Here is a 20,754-nt window from a genome sequence, read left to right on the forward strand (position 1 = left end):
ACACGTTTCGCCGACGCTACGTTCTGCACGACCAGCGTCAAGACGTTAGAGTTGGATTAGACCCGAGTTCTACTCGAGCGTCAACAGGAATAGAAACAAATCCTATTCCAGCGTCAGCGTCAGCGTCAACATCAAAGGATGCTGCCTGCGTCAAGGCGGTGTCTTTGATGTTGACGCTCAGCTGAGCGTCAGCGTCAATATTGTGAACCAGCCTTAACTACGCAAGCCGAATGTCAGCCCAGCGTATAACGTAACAGACGCTGAAACCTAAAGCTGATTTACATGCAGCAACATGCAAGTCTGAGCGCAACCCATGGAGCAACGTCCTGTAAATATTGCAGCTACGAAGAGTGTCTGGCCGTTTCTAGAGTACGTGAAGCTGCTGTTGCTGTATGCCTTCGTACCAAGATTTCCTACTTTTACTTGTTGAGATCTCCGTCGTTCACGTTAGACACTGGATCACGTGAGTAAAAGCGCGACAGCCGATTGGTAGTTACAAACCGCATTATTTCGGGTTTACGTTACGTCGACACTCGAACAGAGCTCGAGTCTACTGTCTGTTCCCCGTAAGTGTGAACTTGGAAGTGAGTAATGAAGTAGAGGTCCTACCAGGTGTGCTCATTAGAGCACTAAGAGCTGCTCCAGTTGGACCATCTTACACCAATTATCATAAATGGTTCCAGTTGCTGATCCGTTGGTCTTACAAGATAATTGGATAATAACCATTGCTCCACCCATTTGTCTTTCATATACAAAAATATTTTCCTTCAGTTTCGTTTGTAGGAAGGGCTTAGATAATTTGATAAACAGAAATGCCAGAGCTAGCAGTATAACGATACCGAGATCATCGCGAAAGCCCAAAAAAACAGCGGAGATATTGATGATTTTCAAAGTTCACACTTATGGGGAACAGACAGTAGTGAGTCCAAAGTCTTGACGCTGGTCAGAACGTAGCGTCTCGGCGAAAGGTGTTAAAATGTTTACGGTAGGACGCTAACGTTACGTTGGCGTTACGCTGGGCTGACGCTCGGCTTGCGTAAGTTACTGTAAGCCAGCTCTTCTATAGTCTATATGAGCATGATTTAAATAAAATGGATCTTACCTTTCTTAGACATCCCGAGAACCCAGAGAGAGTAGATGAGGGCTCGTTGGGACGTGGACCACCTCCCATTAGAAGCTGAAATTTACCGCTTTTTTCTTTTGAAGCAGTAAATCGAATCCTAGATCCACGACTACGACCTCCGACTTTAGCGCCGTCAACGTCTACGATACCTATACACGTTTGAAGTGAGAAATCAAATCGTAGTGTTACTGTCAGTCTGTAAAAGCCCGCAGTTGACGATGCACGCCACGCAGTTCAACCGTGGTGGTGCCACGCAGCTACAACGGCAGGTGCGCCGCTTTGCGTCGCGTTGTTCTGTTCACGATGCAAGTAGATTGATATCAATAAATCACGTGGCGCTAGCTAGTGTCTGATCGGTCTGCATGCTCCGTCAATCAGTATAAATTAACTTCCGCCGCAGAAGCGGCAGTGCCGATCGAATAAAAGCGGACGCGGCGCGGCACCTTAACTTTCGCAGTTGGCGTGGGCATGTTCACCATCCCGCGGCGCCGTTGCAACGGTTGCTGTTGCGCGGTACCGTCCGCGTTGAGCTGCGCGGCGGGCATTATACTGCTGCAGTATACCTCCTTTGCCTCTACGCATTGCCTTTACTGCATACCATCTGCCGTTCTTCAGTATTTGTCTACTCTTTATGATCGCTGGTCCTGTGCCGAGGTCAAACGCTAGTACTAGTCTGCTCTTCTCGAGGTACAGGGCAGCGTAGGCCGTTCCTACTTGAAAGAGAAAAATGTAGCCGTCTGGTGAATTCGGTTGGATGTCGAAAGAAAAGCTCAGTCTGTCGGCGACGTCGTCGGGTGGTTTAAGCGCCAGATAAGACTTGTAACGGTCTTGAAATTGGATTGAAATCTCTTCTTGCTGACCTGAAATAGCTGGAAGAAGAGAGAGACAAACATACAAACAGACATGCATCTACGGTACGGCTCACTATATCTATAGGAAAAGGTGGAAAAGTGATTCATTTTATAATCATTCAGTCAGAGGTGTAGAAATGGCATCCAGGTTGGGGCAATCTGCATGGATGCCATTGTTGGAGCTCCTCGTTTCTTCCACTAGTAGCTCGTTTTTCCGGTGTTGCAGCCTTGTTGGTACAGTATGTCGGACCAGCATGTACCCAACATATATATATATATATATATATATATATATATATATATATATATATATATATATGTGTGTGTGTGTGTGTGTGTGTATATATATATATATATATATATATATATATATATATACCTTTGCGAAAAGAGCGGAGACGCGAGCGTGGGCGTGGTAACATCCAAAATCATTAGGGTTAATCAACGTAAAAGCTAACTCAATTGTGGAAAATAAAATGTTTGTAGTAGCGTGCATGCCAGTGGACAATAGTACCAGGTTGTTGACGACCTTCAGACATCTTTAGAGCGTATCCTGCAACAAAATTTAGTTACGCAAGCTCCAAACGTAAAACTCACGTCTTACTGGAAGGATTATCAGTGTATTTTCGCTGAATGCAATAGCAGTCGCACTCAGTCGAGCTACAATATTGATTTCCCTCAACGCCACAAGCATTCCCAAGACTGGCAGGTAGACCATCTTGACGAGACCAGGTAGTGACGAAATAGCAGACCGACCGTTCGTCCGGACATTGATCAGGCCCACGCACTGGAACGCAGCGAGACAAGGCCGGAGCCGGACATTTTCTTGAGCTTTCAACTTGACAGTTGAAACATCTTACTGCAAATGACGTACAGCAGTGAGACCCTTAACGCTGTACTGCCGTGAAACGTGTAAAGACTAGAGAGTTAGGGCGTCCAGAGAAGTTTACATTACCATTTTGAAATTCTACGGCAACGACAAACTTGGATGTGTAGAAAAGAAAGAGTAGATGAGATAGGGTTGTGTCCATTGCTTTGTGACGATTATGTCAGTGATTATGACGAAACACCAGACATGCAGTTTCACCTTCTTTGCCTACCGCAATATTTCCTGTACAGATTCAAAATTTCAACGTGTTGTAGTTGGTATTTGACATCGAACACAGAAAAAGTTTTAAGTTAAACGCGTTACGGTTATGTATACGACAAACCCGCTCCATTCTGGAATGACAAGGAGAAACTGCTCTCATTTCCTCAAACTGTTTGTAAAAATTCTGTAACAACATGAATTTTGCATTGCATAATTTTTAATTTATTTTATTAATATTAATTTAACATCATTAATATTTATTGTAGATATTAATATTAATGATCACATACTATTCCCTCTGTATACTGCAGAATTCTGATTGAAAAGTGATCACGAGCGTTGCATATGGTATCTAGTGCGCAAACATGCTTTTCTTAACACTACTTCCGGTACTGGTTATTGATATCTACAACTCCTGCTGAGCCAACCAGAGTACAAGGACTTGCTGAGCAACTACCACGCGAACGAGTGGATGCTAGAATAAATCAGCGTACAATGACGGTGAGAGATGCAGCCGTATGTACAGCCTAGCCCGCAAGCACTGCGCTAGCTCGAGTTCGGTGAGCTGGCTCAGCTCAGTGACCGTGTGACAATGACCGCCTAGTGTGCCCATTCGTCGCCGCACATGCAGAACGCATGCTGTGCAAGTTTATCAGAGTTGCTGAATGGAGGCTTACAATCACATAGCTGCAGCAGATACAGTCCCACCTCCTTCGTCTGACTAGCTAGCTACGCTTACCGTAAATCTCGCCATTTAGCTACATATCCTTACACCATTCCTACGTGCGTCTAGAGTGCAGTACAGTGTACATGTGAGGTACTCAAGTATTTTACCGACCGTCGCAACGGACAGGTCAGCCACGCACGAGTGCGAAGACGGCGAGTGCAGGCCTGAGTGCATGAACGTGCACGTTTGCATGGCAATCGAATGCTAGTCATCTCTAATTCGAACAATGAGACATATACATGTGCGACTGGTCAGCAGCTCGGGTACTTCATACTGATTCCCAGCACCAGTGAAGCCGTTCAATCCGTTCAACAATTGCCTGAGGTGACCACCAAACACGACACGCTCTCATAACTCGCCCGGACTCCATCGAGCGAACTCGTACGATCGGGAACCAATCGTGAGGAAATTTAGCTTCCAGACTCAGCGTGAGTAACTCATTAGCAAATGAATCATTTCCCAACTGGATAACCGGTGTTAGATGACTGTGTGATATTGCATGCTAGACTCTGTTATGTGTAATATTAGCTGTCAGTTACCCCGACGCGGTCAGTCTCGTTGTTGATTGGGCTGTGCGCAGGAAGGAAGAAAGCTGCTGTTTTCGCTCGACGGTGACAGCATCAAGACGAGTCTGCAGCTTCGCGACGAGGTTGTATTCGATTGTTGCAAGGTCTGGGTATGTTTGTTAATTTAATATGTACGCGCGTGGTTCAGGTTGGAGGCCAGAGAAGAGCAGGAAGACAAATGGAGGAATCGCCGGTACAAACGAGGAAGGGAGTGACTCGAAAGTGCGATGAATCAAGGGCAGACGATCAGAGACCGACGGAGCACGCGAATGGTGCGGGAACGTCGCGCAGAAAGAAAGCGGTAGTGGTGAAGCGCGTGGTGAAGAAGAAGGGTGGATCAGATACTTCACAGGACAAGTATTCTATTAGGCTGCTTGCATCTGCTCTGTTTATGTTGCCATACCTAGCATGTGGTCGTAGGGTTTCAACAGCTGTGCATGCAGCGACGAACGGATTGGATCAGAGAGACCACATCCAGAAGGATGCAGAAGCCAGAGGGAAGATGGACAGCAAGGGATCCTTGCTGTTAAGCGAGCTGATTGATGACAGCGATGATGATTTCTCTAATATGTGCAGAGGCCCGGGAGGTATGCACGTTCTGTCATGCTGTATAGAGATAATATTATGGTTGTCTGGGTATCCATTGGGAATTTGTTGTTTGCATGATTGTAGAGAGGGCTGTTTATGATCTGAATGAAGGAGATCCCATGGCATTCTTGGTGAAGGAGTCCAATGGTTTCTGTGAGCAACGCTCATCTGAATGTCTTACAAATTCCTTGCCAGATTCATCCTCTCCTCCTGTGCCAAAGTTTTCCCCACCTTCACTTCCACTCCCTGTATCTAGTGCAACTGATAGTGACACTCCTCCTCCTCCTTTGCCCACTTCTCCAATTCCGGGCACCAGCCCACTCAGCAGTGGCATTAGTAGCTATAACAATGTTGATGGTGATGGAGATGCGGTTACTAGTTTGAAAGCAGAAGTAAGTAGGGTACATCAGGAGAAGCTCGTTGCTGTGAAAGAAAAGGAAAGACTTCAGCAGCAGCTAGACCAAGTGTTGGGATCAACGGATATGATGCATGAGGCCAAGAAAGAGCTGCAAGTGATGAGATCTGAGAGGAGAGACTCTGCCTTGTCGGAGCAAGTCTTGAAAAAGCAGTTAAAGAACAGACATCAAGAAACCAATCATTTACAAAAAGAAACGGCGTCACTCAAGGACTTGCTGGAAAAAACAAAGCAGAAAGTGAAGAATCTGTCAGATGATCGGGATACTCTGACTTTCATTCGATCATCGCTACAAAAGAAGATTGCCGAGGCAAGAGAAGAAAATGATCATGTAGCTGAACAACTACGCAAAGCAGAGAAAGATTTGGCCGACAGTTTAAATATTCAGCAGCTACAGCAGCAGGAGTTGGAAAAGACAAGAGATGAAGTAGCAAGTCTGGTTGTATCATTTGATGAGAAAGCTCGACTAATGCAAGTTGAAAATGATGCACTCATAGATGACATTAGAGCAACACGAGCTACTGCTAAACGCCATCGTAAGAAATGCCAAGATATGACAGCTGAGAAGCAGCAGTGGGAGACAGACAAGAAAACATTGGAAAACGAGATAGCAGCTCTCAAGGATACTGTTACGAGTACAGGGAAGAACAGTGAGCATGAAATTACTGTTTTTAAACGGCAACTTACAGAAGCTGCCGACCTGCTGCAGCAGCAAAAAGACGAGAGCAGCAAACAGATAGAGGAGCTTTGTAGTAAAGTTGCCATACTCGAAAAAGAGAATACAGGGTTGAAATCAAAATTGTCAGCTGAGGTCAAGCAAGCTGCAGAACAGAAGACGTCGTCAACCAACAAAGTGTCAGAACTTTCGCAGTTGGTACAAGAGCTACAGAGTAAATTACAAGCAACAGGAAAAGAGAACAAGGAATTAATGAATCAGTTGAAAAATGCCAATAAAGAAACCAAAGCTCTTCTAGCAACAGCTGCAGAGCTGAGTATAGCAAAGGATAATGTAGAAACTCTTGAAAGAGAAAAGGAAGAGCTAAAACTAGAACTGGCGTCAGCAAGGAAACAGAGTGATGATGTAGATACTTCTGCATGGCAACACGAGAAGCAGCAACTATCCAAAGACATCTTGAAGTTTCAAGAGGCAGTGAGAAAGCTGGAAACAGATAAAAAGGATATGATGGACTACATGGTGGAACTCGAGGACAAACTGGATAAGTCAGAAACAGAGAATGCAGCAAAGATGTCAAATGCAGAGAATGATATGAAAAACCTGAAAAGCGGTTGGACTCAAGACAAGAATCGAGTCAGCAAACTGGAGACAGAGACCATTAGATTGAAAGCTGAAATTGACGAGTTGAAACAGTCGAAAGACAGTCTACAAAAAGAGACCAACCATAGAGCGACTCTTCATTCAGAGGAGGTTCAGTCTTTTCAAAAAGCATACGGTGACTTGCAACAAGAGCTAGAGCAAACGAAAAAGGAGAGGGAGACTATCAAAGAAACTTTGCTGTCTGAATATGAGGCCAAGTTGAGCATCGAACGTCGAAAGTCGATTACAGTCAACAGTGAGATGACAGAGCTTCGTGGTCAGCATTCTGCTTTAGAGCAGAAATTAGCTGAAACAAAAGCTGAGGAAAGCAGGCTTCGGCAACAGCTAGTTACAGCAAAGTTAAGTAGCAGTTATTCATCATCGAGTGAGGAGAGCGAAGTATTTACTGCTTCCACACCCACAATTGAAGAGGAGGTGGAGGTGGACACCGAGGTCGACACAATAGATGGCAATTTGTCAAACCTTACTGCCACTCAAAACGTGACGAAGTCTCCTACAAGTCACCCTCCACCTGTTTCTCAAAAACCTACCCTTAAACAGACAAACAGTGGTAGTAGAGCAGGCTCTGCAGTTCATGCATCACTTCAGCAAGCTGTACCTGCTGTAAGCAGTGGAAAAGCCGAGAATGTCGTGGAGGAGAAGTCAAATGTTCAACAGAAAGATGGTATTGCATCACCAACACATGAGAGAACTGCTGCCTCTCGTTCAGCTTTTCTGGCTAATGGGCATATGAAAAGTAGCCCTACTGGTTCTTCCATCACTCATCCCGAATTACTCCAACTGAAAAATAAACCATCTGCTCCTGCTTCTCCGGGTACTCGTTCACGTTGGGAGCAAGTGAAAACAGTAGTAGTTTCAACTACAATGCCCAAGCCAAAAGCAACTCCTGTAAGTCAGCCAGTGGTGTCAAATGTTGACAGAATAACAGCTTTACCTGGGAGTAAGATAGCGGCTACAGCAAGGCAGTGTTTATGATTTCACTGACAGCTGTACAGTCATTTGAATGTAGTGTTTATTATCTATAGGAAATTTGGCCAACCAGTAGGACGCTCAGGTCCGGGTGGAAACAAACTGACTCGCTCCAAGTCGTTCAGTCCGGGATCAAAGGGCCAGAGCCGGGAGCAAACCAAAAAAGAGATGCTGTTGCGGTGGTGTCAGTCCAAGACAGAGGGATATCAGGTGAGTTACTTGCATTTGGACAATAGGTGATATTGAGTTAGACCTGTCAGGTAGCATAAGTGCTTGTTGTCAATTGTGTTCGATATGTTTGTATAGTTAGCAGTTGGCACTTCTAAAGCAACAAACAATAGGGTAGAGAATCTCGACTGCCATATGTACAGACAATGGATATGTAAGACATACAGTCAGCATTGTTATCGTACTTAGGTTCTATTGTGGAGTCAAGGCATGTAAGAGACACATAGTGTCAGTGCAGGACATAACGACTTGTAGTTCACCAGACATCCATGAAAAGTTATCGGACATCCTACTTTGGCTTGCAGCAGTGGCATACTATTAATCAGTCTTTTACTGTATTAAACAAATCGAAATATTTATGAATATGAAGTATGCTCGCATAGTTTCATAAAAGTGATGGTAAACATTAGGTATGTAACAAGACAGAATGTTCCCCTACATACGGTCAGACATGTGGGTGATGACTGATCGTTATATCCCGCACTGTAGTATGCATCGAAATCATAAGGTGTAATATGCTTTGACTCATGAACATGTCGAGCTTTGAACAGCTGTGGTTAGTAATGAGTGTATCATACTTAGATAAAATTTGTGTGAGCAGAATGTAAATATTACCAACTTTGCCCGAAGTTGGAATGACGGTATGGCTTTCTGTGCTCTCATGCATCACTATTTCCCAGACAAGATTCCATTTGACACCTTGAAGCGTGAAAACAAGGTACACACATGAACTTACAAGTCAATTTTGATTCAGTAAATTTATGAGAATCGGTGTACTGCTTTTATCATGTTTACAAGTTTGTTTCTAATTCAATTTTGTATTTGTGTTAGGCAAAGAACTTTGAGCTTGCTTTTACTGTCGGCGAGGAAGAGGCTGACATACCTCAACTTCTTGTATTGTGTTGCATTGTTCTTCTCGCTGCTATGTAGTGTACGATTGATATTGTGTTGCAGGAGGTAGAAGACATGGTGATGTTGGAGGTTCCCGATTGGATGTCGGTGATGACATATGTTTCAGTCATCTACTCGCATTTGGCCAGTCGAGATAGGAAATTGTAGTAAAGGATTGAGAGGACGCTGTAATATTGAAATGCGATTTCAGCCTCTAGGGTTTTAATAAGAATTTTAACAAGGTCATGATTCGTGTACTAGGAAATGGGTGTTTGTAAGAGTGCCCTACCTAGCTATGGACACAGCGGTTTTTAGCTAACTATTTGTATGTTTGTTGTCAATTGTCAATTGAAGTACTTTTCAACAGAATTGTTGTGCAGGAGTGTCAACGGGCTGTGTAGTAACCACTCGGATAATGACTCGCGTATGTTGCTCTTACAGTACTTGTAAAGGTATTTTAAAAATTAGAAATACCGTGTCACCCCTCGGTCGCGGCTGTTGCTATGGGTGTTCTACCCACGCTTCCCAGCTGTCTAGTTATTGACACCTGTCGTGGCGCAATGATCCTGTTTGTCTCTTAATACCTCGTAGAATCGCTTAATGCTAACTTTTGCACGACACGGGCAGCGTACTATAACGGAAAGTCCATCGAGTGCATTTTGCGGCGGTTTGTTTCTAACCATACATCCGGGAAATTGCCATACTTTTATAGCGCTTACCACAGGAGTCTGTTTACGGTCTGGTAGAAGGGTGCGTGTGTGCTTGGTCTGCATATCACCAGCCGTGTATATCAGTTTGGGTGGTGCAAACGTTGCGGCATAGTTTACCTTATGTCTAGGTCCCCTTTCGGGGAGTCGGCAACTTTGACACTCAATGCGACAAGTGGCAACAGCTCACCGCGGTAGTATCAGATAACGATGGAGGAGCGACACGCCGATGTGGCAAGAAAGCTGCGTGCGGAGCTCGAGGCCGAACGTCATCGCAACAAACAACTCACACGCGAGAGAGCCGTTGAAATTCGTCAATTGAAGCAGGAGGCAGCGCAGGACAGAGAGCGTGCCGTCGACGTTACTTCCAAGAAATTGCAGGCTGAAAAGGCAGCCGAATTGAAGTCTTTGCGAGACTCGTTGCTTCGACAGAAGGAGCTGGAACTGAGGCATGTTGTCAAGTACAAAGACGAGGAAATGAAACAGATAAGGGAGCAACTGGTGAAAGAGAAGGCGTCTGCTATTCGTCACGCTGCTGCAGAAGCGAGGAAAGAAGTGATGGATTCTATTCACGACCAAGTTTCGTTTGATAAAGCGAAGCTAATGGACGAGGTGTGGGTGCTGAGAGATCAGAAGATGAAGCTGGAGGATGAGCTCAAGTTAAGACGTGACGGTGAACGACAGGCTGCTGAGACGTTGAGGAGAAAGCAACAAGACTGGGATGCAGAGAAAGAGCAGTTGCTGAAGCAGTCGAGGTTGGAGGCGACTCGAGACTATCAGCAATTACGTTTGGCAGAGAGAGTGGTGCATCAGAAGGAGCAGGAGGCGATGCAGTATCAACATCATGCACGAATGCTGGAGGTAGAAAAGGAGACGTTGGGTGAAGAATTGACACGAAGGAAGGAGGCAGAGTCATGGGAGAAACGATCTAGTCGATCTAAGAATGACTCATTCACTGAGGGTTTGGGTGATGGACATTCCGTAAGTTTTGTCATTCTGTATGTTAGTGTGTCATTTTGTTTATGTGTTTGTCTCTCCATTTGTTTCATCTGTTTGTGTAATTGTGTGTCTGTGTATCTTGTTTCTCTCGGCTATCTGTCTGCCTGTCTGTCTGTCTGTCTGGCTATTCATCTGGCCTTGTACCTTTTTCCAGTTAATCACAGACATTGATGATTTAGTTAGTAATATACAGTTTCATTACAGACAGATAGGACTGGTACTGTACCTTGCATGTAAGTCACTTTAATTTGTTATTTTCTGTAGAACAAACATGTACACGATGACAAGGAGAAGGAGCTACTGCAGAAAGTGAATCGTTTATCAAGCCACATTAGAGTGTTGGAAGAACGGACTGTGTCATTGAAATCTGAGAACTTATCATTGAAACAGCAAAGCGAGAAGACGGATAACGGCACAAACCAGAGTAAACAACACGACGACAAGGTTAAGAAATTGAGACATCGAAACAGAGAATTAGTTGCATTGGCACGTCGGCTTGAAGAAGAGAAAAAGGCATTAAAAGAGGGCTTAGAGAAAGTATGACAAACAAATAGTAATGTAGACTGTTGGATGTCTCTTCTGCAGGTTTTGTGCGTGTCTATGTGCTTGTTTGTTTGTTTGTTTGTTTGTTTGTTTGTCTTTTGTCATATAATTTTAGATGCATCATTTCTTGTTTGCCTTTGTCATTGTGTATGTCTGTCTCATTGTCTGTATTTCTCCATTTGTTCATGCTCTAATGTTGCCTGTAGTTTTGTCTTTGTCTGTTTATTGTATGCATTCATTTTCTTGAATAATTCAAATGTTTTGCTTGGGTAGTCAACATCACCGTCATCATCGTTATCGTCGTCTTCTACAAAAGAGCTGGATTCACTAAAGAAGTCACTTGCACGAGAGAAAGCTAAGATGCAGGCTGAGTACGTCAAGCGGTTGGCAGCACAAAAGGAGGAGATAAAAGAATTAACTGACAGACTGAATGACAAGGAACAAGAAGTAAAGGCACTAAATACAAGGTTTCAAGAGGTATGTATGGTGATGATTGTGAGATTTCTGTTTGAGTAAGCAATGATATATAATGACTTCAAGTATAAGGAGAAAGTGGCAAACCAAAGTTCACTTAGCCATTGTGTTGGGCTAATAATGGTGTTTCTAGACAGTAAAAGTTAACCAACATGTCAACAGAAGACATGCAATGAAATAAATGGCACATACTACATCAGACTTAGTGGTCATTGCTAAACGTCTACCTCTATTTTATCTATGAGCTAAAGCTTTGATGTTAGAAGTTTCTATATGCAGCAGCAGTACTTAATGCTTATTTGCCTCCAACAAGTGCTAGACAACCTTCCAAGTCGTAGCAACTTGGTACATACACATATCTTACGACACCAGATACTGTAGAACTTAACTAGGAAAAACTAGGAAAGATGCACAATACACGTACACGTACCGAGAGTTTAGGGACTGAGTTTTGTTTGTAGTTTGTGGAGCAGAAGAATCAAACGGCTTCAGATGGTGCATTGTCATCAGTGGATGAGGCATGTGAATGGTGTGTATAGGAAAGTTGAGAACTGGTGTGAATGGTAGAATTATTATCAGGTTGAACAGTTGAGGACGGAAGTTGATTCTCTTGAAAAAGCAATAAAGGCTGTAGCCAGGGAGAAACTGCAATATGAGAGACTTGTTTCTGAGGTTGGACAAACATCTGTCCGTCTTGGTCTCTTTCTGTGTTACACGTGATGTACTTGCTTGCGACAGAACCCGACCAGTGTCATTCGCTTGCAAGAGCTACAGTCTGAATTCAGTGTCTTGCATCACACACACAGCTTATTAGTAGAGAAAGTACATAAGAAAGACAAAGAGTCGAATGAACTGCAACAGAAGGTGTGTGGAGATTGATTGTATTCACATTTCTGTTTTACCGATAAAGAGTGTCATGTTTAACAGATAGCAGAAATGAAGGAAGCAGAAATGGAGGTGCATACGCAACTCCAACAACTACACGACCAAAACAAAACTTTGGTGATTGTTTTACTATGTCGTGGTTGTGTTGCATGCACGACATTTGCATTTGTCTGTTTTCAACACTGCTAGGCTGCCGATTTGGGAGCATGTACAACAGCTCGTGTGGAAATGCAAGAGCAAATCACAGAAATGGAGCAACAACTGGGACAGTTACAGAAGGTGTGATGCATGATGCATTTGTAGGCACTTGCAATTGTGGACCTATGGCAACAATCACAGACTAAACTATGAGAATGCTGATTGTCAATCTGTATTCACTATATTTTTGATATTTGTCTGACTATGATAATAGCCATTGAACGGTCTTGAGCTAAGGCTCGATGTATTGCAGCTTACTATTTTGATTTTCATGAAGCATTAGATGTGACGCGGCTGTGTCAGATTTAACAGTTGTGATGTAGATAGTTATTGCATCGTGTAGTAATGGTACCAGTTTATTGTTATTTTGCTATCTGGTGCTGCTGCTATTTTTGAAAAGTCTTTAATGTTCTCTGATTAGCTGTGTGTGGGTGGAAAGTGGCACGTTTAATGCATTACCGCAAAGTCTGATTTGGCCACTACGAGTTGAGCATAATTTCTATGAGCAACTGTCAGTCATTTTGGCTGTTGAGAGCAGTTATTGTGTGAGGAATTTCTGGCCAGGTTGTTGGAGTGTGTTCAGGCTCTGTGTCATGCACTAGGACGTGTAATTATTGCCATTAGTTGAAAATTAAAGCAGCTTGCTTGTTCAACTGGATAGTCAGAGTGTTCCACTACCAGTCTTTACCTTGTATGTATTAGATAGCAATTGTTTGTGCAGATTACTTTCTTTCTGGGTTGAAATCCTGCTGCTTTTTAAAATGTATAGGCACAGTCTCAGTGTGATGAGTTAACAGAGCAGCTACAGGAAACAAAAGAATCACTTGCTACGGTAAGACAAGACAACCAAGAACTTCACACGATGGCAGAAAAGGCCAAGACTCAGACAGAAGTGACAGTCTATTATATTATGTGCTATTGTGTAGTTGTAGTTACGTATGAATGTGCAGCTTGTTGAAAAGCAGAAAGTGGAAATGCAACTCAACCTAGCATCAGCGTACTCTCAACTAGAAGAACGTGATGCTGAAATTTTGTCTCTCAAAGAGGTAAGAAGATATTAGCAACTAGACGTTGACGAAAATGAGTGATAAGAGACAGAAATGGAATTAAAGGCAGACTGCTGGACATTAATTGAGACAGTATTACAATACCTGGCTGGTAGAAGGTTATGCCTGTCTCGTGCATATGAAGTAGCCACCTATTGGCTTGTGTGGTGGAACTGCTATAGATTTTCTAATAGCTGCCAGCATGCAGCCTAGTGTGATCTTGACTATTGCTGTCCACATAGACAACCGGATTTGGTCAATTTCCTGTTTACTCAAACACAAGAGTCACAATCACTCTAGCAGTTTATTGCTTTTTGGACAGAGTCTAAAGGATGGCAGAACATTTCTGTAGCCTGTGTGTGGTTTGTGTGTCTATAGCTCATGTGCATCCTAAGAATTTATGAAAGACAATAGTTTGAGAATGTGAGTTTCTTTAGTCATCTAGTGATGATTAGTGCTAGTGTAAGCAACACCTACTGTGTCAGGTAAAGAAACTGCAGTCTCACCGACTGAATAGTGAACCAATCATTTATGATGTGTGAATTGTGTGATTCTAGTGTGGGGTCTATTCTCTGTTGCGTTAATGAGAATCTTGTTTTTCTTTGCAGGTGGCAGAGACACAGTTTAGCAGCTATGCAAGTAGTGATGTTGTTGAAAGCATGCAGGTGTAGTCTCTATTCCATGTTGTTTATTAGTGTTTATTGATGTACATGTCTTCAGCTTCGCATACGTGAGTTGGAACAAGAATGTGCAGAGAAGGAACTGCAATGCATTACACTACAGGACAGAATGGAAAAGTTACATGAAGCCGGCGTTGACATAGACAACTCTCTTACATCTTTGAACCAAAATGGTGTTATTTCTGAGCCTTTTTGCTCACTAGATGAACGATATCTTGATGGAGAAGAAGACAGACAAGACAAACAGATGCCAGGACTTCCAAGAACTTCCACTCTTGCTTTAATAAATTCTCTAGAAGACTCAGACTCAGGCAGTGAGTCTGCCAGTGGCAGAGGAAGTTCTTTGTCTGGCATATTTGCGTCTCGAAAGTCTGTTGGTGAAGAATCAGCTCCTGATTTAGAAGTTGTACTACAGAAGGAAGATGAACTACAGAAAGAAGATGAACTGCAGAAAGAAGATGCATTACAGAAAGAAGATGAACTGCAGAAAGAAGATGCATTACAGAAAGAAGATGAACTGCAGAAAGAAGATGTGCTACAGAAAGAAGATGAACCGAAGTCGAAGTCACCCATTGCTACAAAGCTACTTTCTGTTGTGAAAGATCCATCTGTCTCAGTTGGTTCTCTCAAAGATGAGCTCATGGCAGTTGGTGAAGATGTCCAAAGTGACTATGACTCTTCAAGTATTGCAAGTACTGGTGACGAAGAGGAAAGCTCAGATGCCAGAAAAAATAAGCAAAAAGATGTTGATGTAACACGACATGACAGTGTCACGCCAACTCATTTAAGTGGGTGTCATGACACCATGGAGGTGTTACATGTGAATGAACCAGCTGATAATCAAGCCAGTGTGAACACAGAGAGCTTTGATGATGAAAATGTGTTGGATTTACTGGATGATGAAGGAGAGGGTGGGAATAAAGCAGGTGAGCCTAACTTGTGACCCATTCTCTCTCCCACTCACGTGTGACATGATATTCGTGTATTTGTGGTGTGTCATCTAGCTCAACCATCACTAGATGAGGCAGTTGTTGAGTCATCGTTGCCGCAAGTTGAGAGCAACGAAATGAGTGGAGACAATGGCAACAGTAGTGCCATGGCAGTTTTTGTGGCCAAGTTCGACTACAATCCAGAAACTGACTCTCCAAATGACAATCCAAGCAGCGAGTTAGCGATTACAGCTGGCGAGTATATTTACATCTATGGATACATGGATGAGGTTGAAATTGATTAAATTCCAGGAGAGGTGGTGCTGATGTAGGCTTTTTGTATTAGGATGGATTCTATATGGGTGAGAAGGAGGATGGCAGAAAGGGCTTGGTGCCATCTAACTTTGTTGATCGTGTTGTTAGTGACTTAGGTGAACACTCTGTATTACAGATGTTGGAATGTCTAGTTTACTGTAGCAGTTTATGTAGATGACCAAGCATCAGAGGACAGCTTCAGGCAGATGACACCCAATTTTAATGTGGTAGAAGAAGGTGCATTGACTGTGTGACAGGTGACAGAATGTCTGAATCTAACTGACTGTGCACTGTGTAGATGAGGCTTACATCATGCCGGAAGAACTTAGTCAACTGGCGCCGTCTGGTGGTAATGCTGGCTGTTGAATGACTGTCAATGAGGTGTGATGTCTGAGTGCGTCATTTGTTCTATTGTGTTGCAGTTGGATACAACTTGGCAAGAGAGTTGGAAACTGTAGAGGAGGAAGAGGAAGAACTAGATCAATCGACTGAAAACATAAAAGATACAGAGAAAGGAAACAGGAGAGAATTGATGGACAAGGTGGTTAACATACCCCCACCGTGCGGACTGAAAGTTGAACGGAAATTCGCTCGAAGCTTATTGGTGAGTTGGGAAAAACCACATGGCATTGAGTCTGAATCAATTCAGGGGTACAGAGTGTATGTGGATGAGAATCTAAAAGCATCTGTCAAAGGTGGCAATCTTAGAGCATTGCTGGAAGGTCTTGACTTCTATGCAGTGAGTCATACAGTACTGTTTTGGATGGATACGAGTCAGTTTACTCTGTGAGTGTTTGTTAGGGTCGCTTTAAGGTGAGTGTACGGACACAGACGTCTGATGGAGAGTCTGCTGATCCTGTGGACTTCTTGACACTAGGGAAAGGTATATATACATGTAGTTGGGAGATAAGATTTGCGTTATGGTGTCTTGTGAGTCTAAAGATTTGCTTATGTTGCTGGTGCTGACCAAAGAGATAATGCTTCATCTTTTGTTCTGTCTGACTTTATTTGACTGAGTTTAGTGGTTGGATAATTATATATTTGGACACGTGCACACACACACACACACACACACACACACACACACACACACACACACACACACACACACACACACACAACTTTGAAACACTCTGAGTAGGCAAAGTTTATTGTGCACTGAGTTATGACAATATTATGTTTGAATGTTCTCTAACTTTATGTCTAATTTTTTGATTTTTGTTTACTACTAGTTTTCGGTCAATGTTAGTAGCATTATAGAGGGCAGTGCATGAGTGTTATTGAATTGATGATTAATTGATACAATAATTTGTCTTTTACTGTCTTTGTTTTCATATTGAGTATGTAATTAACCTGAATGAGCATCTGTGTACTCACTTTGTGAGCGGCAAATGACAAGTATGTTTGATGAAGAAGTACTAAGTCAGTATTTGTTCACATATGCATTTCACTGATTGTAGAGTGGTTTTCAACAGCTGTTGTCATCATGGATGTTTCTCATCCTATCTCTACTAATAGAGTCTATGTTGTAGATCCCGTCTGTCCACCTAAGAATGTTCATTTTCAACTTTCAGCAGATGGCAGTCAATCTCTTCACGTTACATGGACGCCAGTAGATCCCAGTGAGACTCCAGACAGTGTTCCAACAGGTTACAAAGTCTACATTGATGGTGTCAGTGCTGCACGTGTATCTGGTGCTGACACATCATCAGCATATATTAGTCAGTTTCTCATATCAACATTGTATACTAAAGAGCAACACAGTTTGCATGTTCTACATGTAACAACATTGTCAAACGATGGAGAGAGCTCTCCATCAGACAGTGTCACGTTTTTGAATGAAACGTTAACTAAACCGTCAGGAAACAACAAAGGAGAGCTTACAGATGAGCTTCAAGACAGTGGTGTATATTCAAGAGAAGAACAGAGACTACGAGCTACCAGCAAAGAGGAAAACAAGTGTGTTATACCTGTTACTGCTAAAGCCATTAATGTACTGTCTGAGGAGAGTTCCATGAGAGAGGACAAGGAAAATGCCTTGGAAATCATTGACAATGTTAATGCAATTGTGCAAACAGTGAAAGCTGAGATAAGTCAACAGCAGCAGAGACAAGCTGAGGTAGTAAATATAGCTTCAAGTCAAGTTCCTTCCATGTTTACAATTGCCGACAATAGTGGAGATTCAGAAAGTGACTCTAGCAGTAGCAGTAGATCAGACAGTGAAAGAGAAGCTCTGGAGGTGTTTGCTTCTCCAGACAAATCAGAGGCTTCAATGTCACGTGATGATGAGCTGTCAGAGGGTGAGATTGGAGCTTCGCTTGAAAAAGCAGGACAGCAAACAACAGAAGTGGAATTGGTGCAGCTAAAGATTCAGCCATCTCAAATTGGTTCCATACGGAAATTCACTGCTTTGTTTGATTATGATCCAGCGATAATGTCGCCCAATGAGGATGGAGCTGATGAAGAGCTGAAGTTCAACAAGTGTGATATTATAACGGTGAGTGAGCAATTTAGATATGACTGGGATAGCATATAGCTGGCATGATTAGCTATTGAGTCGGTTGTTTCTCACTTATTTGAAACTTCGAGACCATCATGCATGTGTACTTGCTAAGTTTTGATTTGTGACATTGCTGCTGTTGCTAGGTGTATGGTGAAAAAGATGAAGACGGCTTTTATTTTGGCGAAGCGGATGGAAAACAAGGCTTTGTTCCTTGCAATATGGTGTCTGAACTGGTAACAGAAACCTTGAATGGATATCCGGAGTCAGAGAATGACAGACAAGAAGGTATTCAACTTGTCTACAGGTTACATTTAATGTGTGTTTATGGCATGTGACTGTAAGGTGTTACCACATATGTTGTAGTTAGTAATTATTTATTTGTTTATTATCATCAATGTTTGTCATGTTATGTGTATTACTATTGTATACAATTAGTTATCATTAGAGTGAGGGTTTCGATTGACTGTCCTGATGATCTGAAAGAGATGTGTGAAAGATTGAGCTTCTGCTTCTGTGGCTCCAGCTACAAGGCATTTGGATTGACTCTGGCAAAGATAGAGTCACTGCCTTCGTTACTGCTCGTATTTCTTTGCTTGAACTCAACTACTCTTTCTTTTTGCTTTCTCTCCAAAATCAAGAATTATTCTAGATGGGTAAACACAGGTGGTGTGCAGCTTTAAGCAGTAGCACTTGCAGCAGGTCCTCAAACAAGTAGTTTAACTACAACATCTTGAGTCAGTGCATAAACAAGGTGGTCAAGCCTCAGCATGATTTTGAAAAGTTTAATTGATGTCTTCGGTTGCAAATTAATTGACTAATTTGGCATTCTGATTAGGCTTGCATGTGTATTTGAGTCTACACCAGTAGTTAGAGAGGAGTTCATGTGATTGTTTTCTCTTTGTTATCAAACTGATTTGGTGACTAAGGTCAGTTCAGTATGCACTATACACAAAGAGGTTTTAGGTTGTAGCTAGATTTGGTTTTGTGTATACTATATACACTTGCAAGCAGGTTAATTGCATGCTGTTGTGATACTCAAGGAGCAACCAAACATGATGTAGACTTACTGCTAGTAAGTCGTACACTAGTGTTTTACCATTACTGTATTACCCGCCTAGAAGGGCATTGGCTCTTATTAGAACATTTTGGTACTATGTGCCTTTGTACAGTGTGGTAGGGAATAGGGTAGAAGCCATGGCCATATTTGTGATTTTGATTTGGTTACTTCCTTCACAAATTAATTTAAACGACAACTGCTTTGTGCATCAGTTAGAAATGTGGCAAACTTTCATCAGACTGTAGCCATCGGTGATGTTTTCATTTGTCTGCAATCCTCCAGGGAATTCCGTGACTTCTACCTTATTCCCTAACCACACTGTACAAAGGCACATAGAACCAAATGTTCTAATAAGAGCCCCTGCCCTTTAGGCAGGGTAATAGGGTATGGATGATAATGATGTGCTAAGTTTCTTTTAAATAGGAACATGATATGACAGGCATAGAGTTGTTAGATTTATTTAGTTGAAGTTGTTTGCGATTGTAATCATTATCACATGGTTTGTTGTGTAGCTGTTGACTATGATCCAGCTGTAAGTGTAGACTTTAAATCTGTGCTTCCTGCTCGTGAAAAGATGGTAGCACTCTATGACTATGATCCTCAAGAGCATTCTCCAAATGCTGACTCGGAGGTTGTGCGCTGAATTTTCTATGAAATGAATTGGAACTTCATCATGACTGTTTCAGGTTGAACTTAGGCTGAATGCAGGCGACATTATATACGTTCTTGGGCAAGTAGATAGTGATGGCTTCTATCAAGTATGTGCCCTATAGTTCTTGTTGCATGCAGAGAGACATATTGTCTGTTGGTAGGGTGAGACTGAGGATGGAGAGATCGGTCTGGTGCCATCCAACTATTTGTGTCCTGAAAATAGGTACAAGAGTGATGATTTGATACCACATGTAGATGAGCCAGCGAACTCTGTAAACGTAAGCTGTGAAATTTGCAATATTTATGTTGCACTGTTGCTTGATCTAATTTTTTCTGTCTTCACCCGAGTTCTTTCTATTGTATTTGCCATTAAGATTGTGCATTTGTGCTTTCATGCGTTTCTGCTCTCAGTATACCCCCTTCTGCCTATCCTATCCAATCTGTCGTTTCTGCTTGTGTCACTTTTTTGCTTTGTCTGCATGTCTATGTGCATCTATTTTGTATGCATAGACGTTTGCTTTTGTACACTTATTATTGTCGTTGTTTGTTTTAGGAGTCTGGTAGTTATAGAGATGAAGAGGTTGACAAAGAAGTAGTATCAGAACAGACTAAGAAGAAGAAGAAGGGCTTGATTTCTAAAGGCAAACACTTTGTTATGAAACTAGGACGGACACGTCAGAAATAGAGCTGTGCACCTTATATTGTTGTATGACATCAGTTTTTTTCATTCACGCTACGAGACTGTTTCTTCAGTCCATTGTTCTGAATAGTTTATGTTTTTTACAAGGCTTGTGAGTTTGGATGGAACGTTGCCAACCTGGCAGGAACAGACTAATTATTTTTGCAATATACTGTACTAAGTTATGCTACTGGCAGTTTTAGATATGGCAACCACTGAGCACATAAACCAGTGCAGGAAGTAAGCACAACAACTCATGCAGAGTCTGTGTACTGGTAAACTGCGATATGCAATACTATAGTAC

At 42.5% G+C, this 20,754-nt stretch overlaps 2 protein-coding genes across 4 annotated transcripts in view; one reads left to right on the top strand and one right to left on the bottom strand.

Moving 5' to 3' along the window:
• Positions 1-3,128, bottom strand: part of LOC134182708 (basement membrane-specific heparan sulfate proteoglycan core protein-like) — a 6,885-nt gene extending 3,757 nt beyond the window's left edge. The window contains exons 1-5 of one of the 3 annotated variants that reach the window (XR_009970405.1): positions 2,930-3,005; positions 2,579-2,833; positions 2,489-2,527; positions 1,687-1,992; positions 1,103-1,272 (exon numbers count right to left, since the gene is read on the bottom strand). Coding sequence is in view for 2 of the 3 variants with exons in the window: in XM_062650142.1 (XP_062506126.1) it covers positions 1,103-1,272; positions 1,687-1,992; positions 2,489-2,527; positions 2,579-2,833; positions 2,930-3,005 (846 nt within the window). In the remaining variant the exon portion in view is untranslated. The other 2 variants (XM_062650142.1, XM_062650148.1) reach the window with 2 other exon arrangements.
• Positions 3,129-3,482: 354 nt separating this feature from the next.
• Positions 3,483-20,640, top strand: LOC134176324 (uncharacterized). The gene is made up of 34 exons (XM_062642998.1): positions 3,483-3,565; positions 4,372-4,440; positions 4,506-4,714; positions 4,778-4,944; positions 5,030-7,658; positions 7,722-7,875; positions 8,495-8,611; positions 8,725-8,787; positions 8,848-8,951; positions 9,139-9,208; positions 9,690-10,472; positions 10,755-11,027; positions 11,307-11,510; positions 11,969-12,025; positions 12,087-12,179; positions 12,246-12,371; positions 12,435-12,509; positions 12,582-12,671; positions 13,360-13,482; positions 13,541-13,636; positions 14,245-14,301; positions 14,357-15,242; positions 15,321-15,535; positions 15,592-15,676; positions 15,735-15,797; positions 15,859-15,909; positions 15,983-16,299; positions 16,362-16,443; positions 17,093-18,057; positions 18,207-18,348; positions 19,633-19,751; positions 19,807-19,878; positions 19,933-20,049; positions 20,325-20,640. Exons 1-34 carry the CDS (start codon positions 3,560-3,562, stop codon positions 20,454-20,456), a joined length of 8,811 nt encoding a protein of 2,936 aa, XP_062498982.1. The 5' UTR covers positions 3,483-3,559; the 3' UTR covers positions 20,457-20,640.
• The last annotated feature ends 114 nt before the right edge of the window (positions 20,641-20,754 follow it).

Source organism: Corticium candelabrum, chromosome 1 (genome assembly GCF_963422355.1).
Source record: "Corticium candelabrum chromosome 1, ooCorCand1.1, whole genome shotgun sequence".
NCBI lineage: Eukaryota > Metazoa > Porifera > Homoscleromorpha > Homosclerophorida > Plakinidae > Corticium > Corticium candelabrum.

What these genes read in the sequence shown, in the direction of transcription:
- LOC134176324 (XM_062642998.1), top strand. An exon ending in TATGTGCAGAGGCCCGGGAG is followed by an intron (nt 4,945 to 5,029) that starts GTATGCACGTTC and finishes GCATGATTGTAG; the next exon opens with AGAGGGCTGTTTATGATCTG. An exon ending in ATGTTGTTGAAAGCATGCAG is followed by an intron (nt 14,302 to 14,356) that starts GTGTAGTCTCTA and finishes ACATGTCTTCAG; the next exon opens with CTTCGCATACGTGAGTTGGA.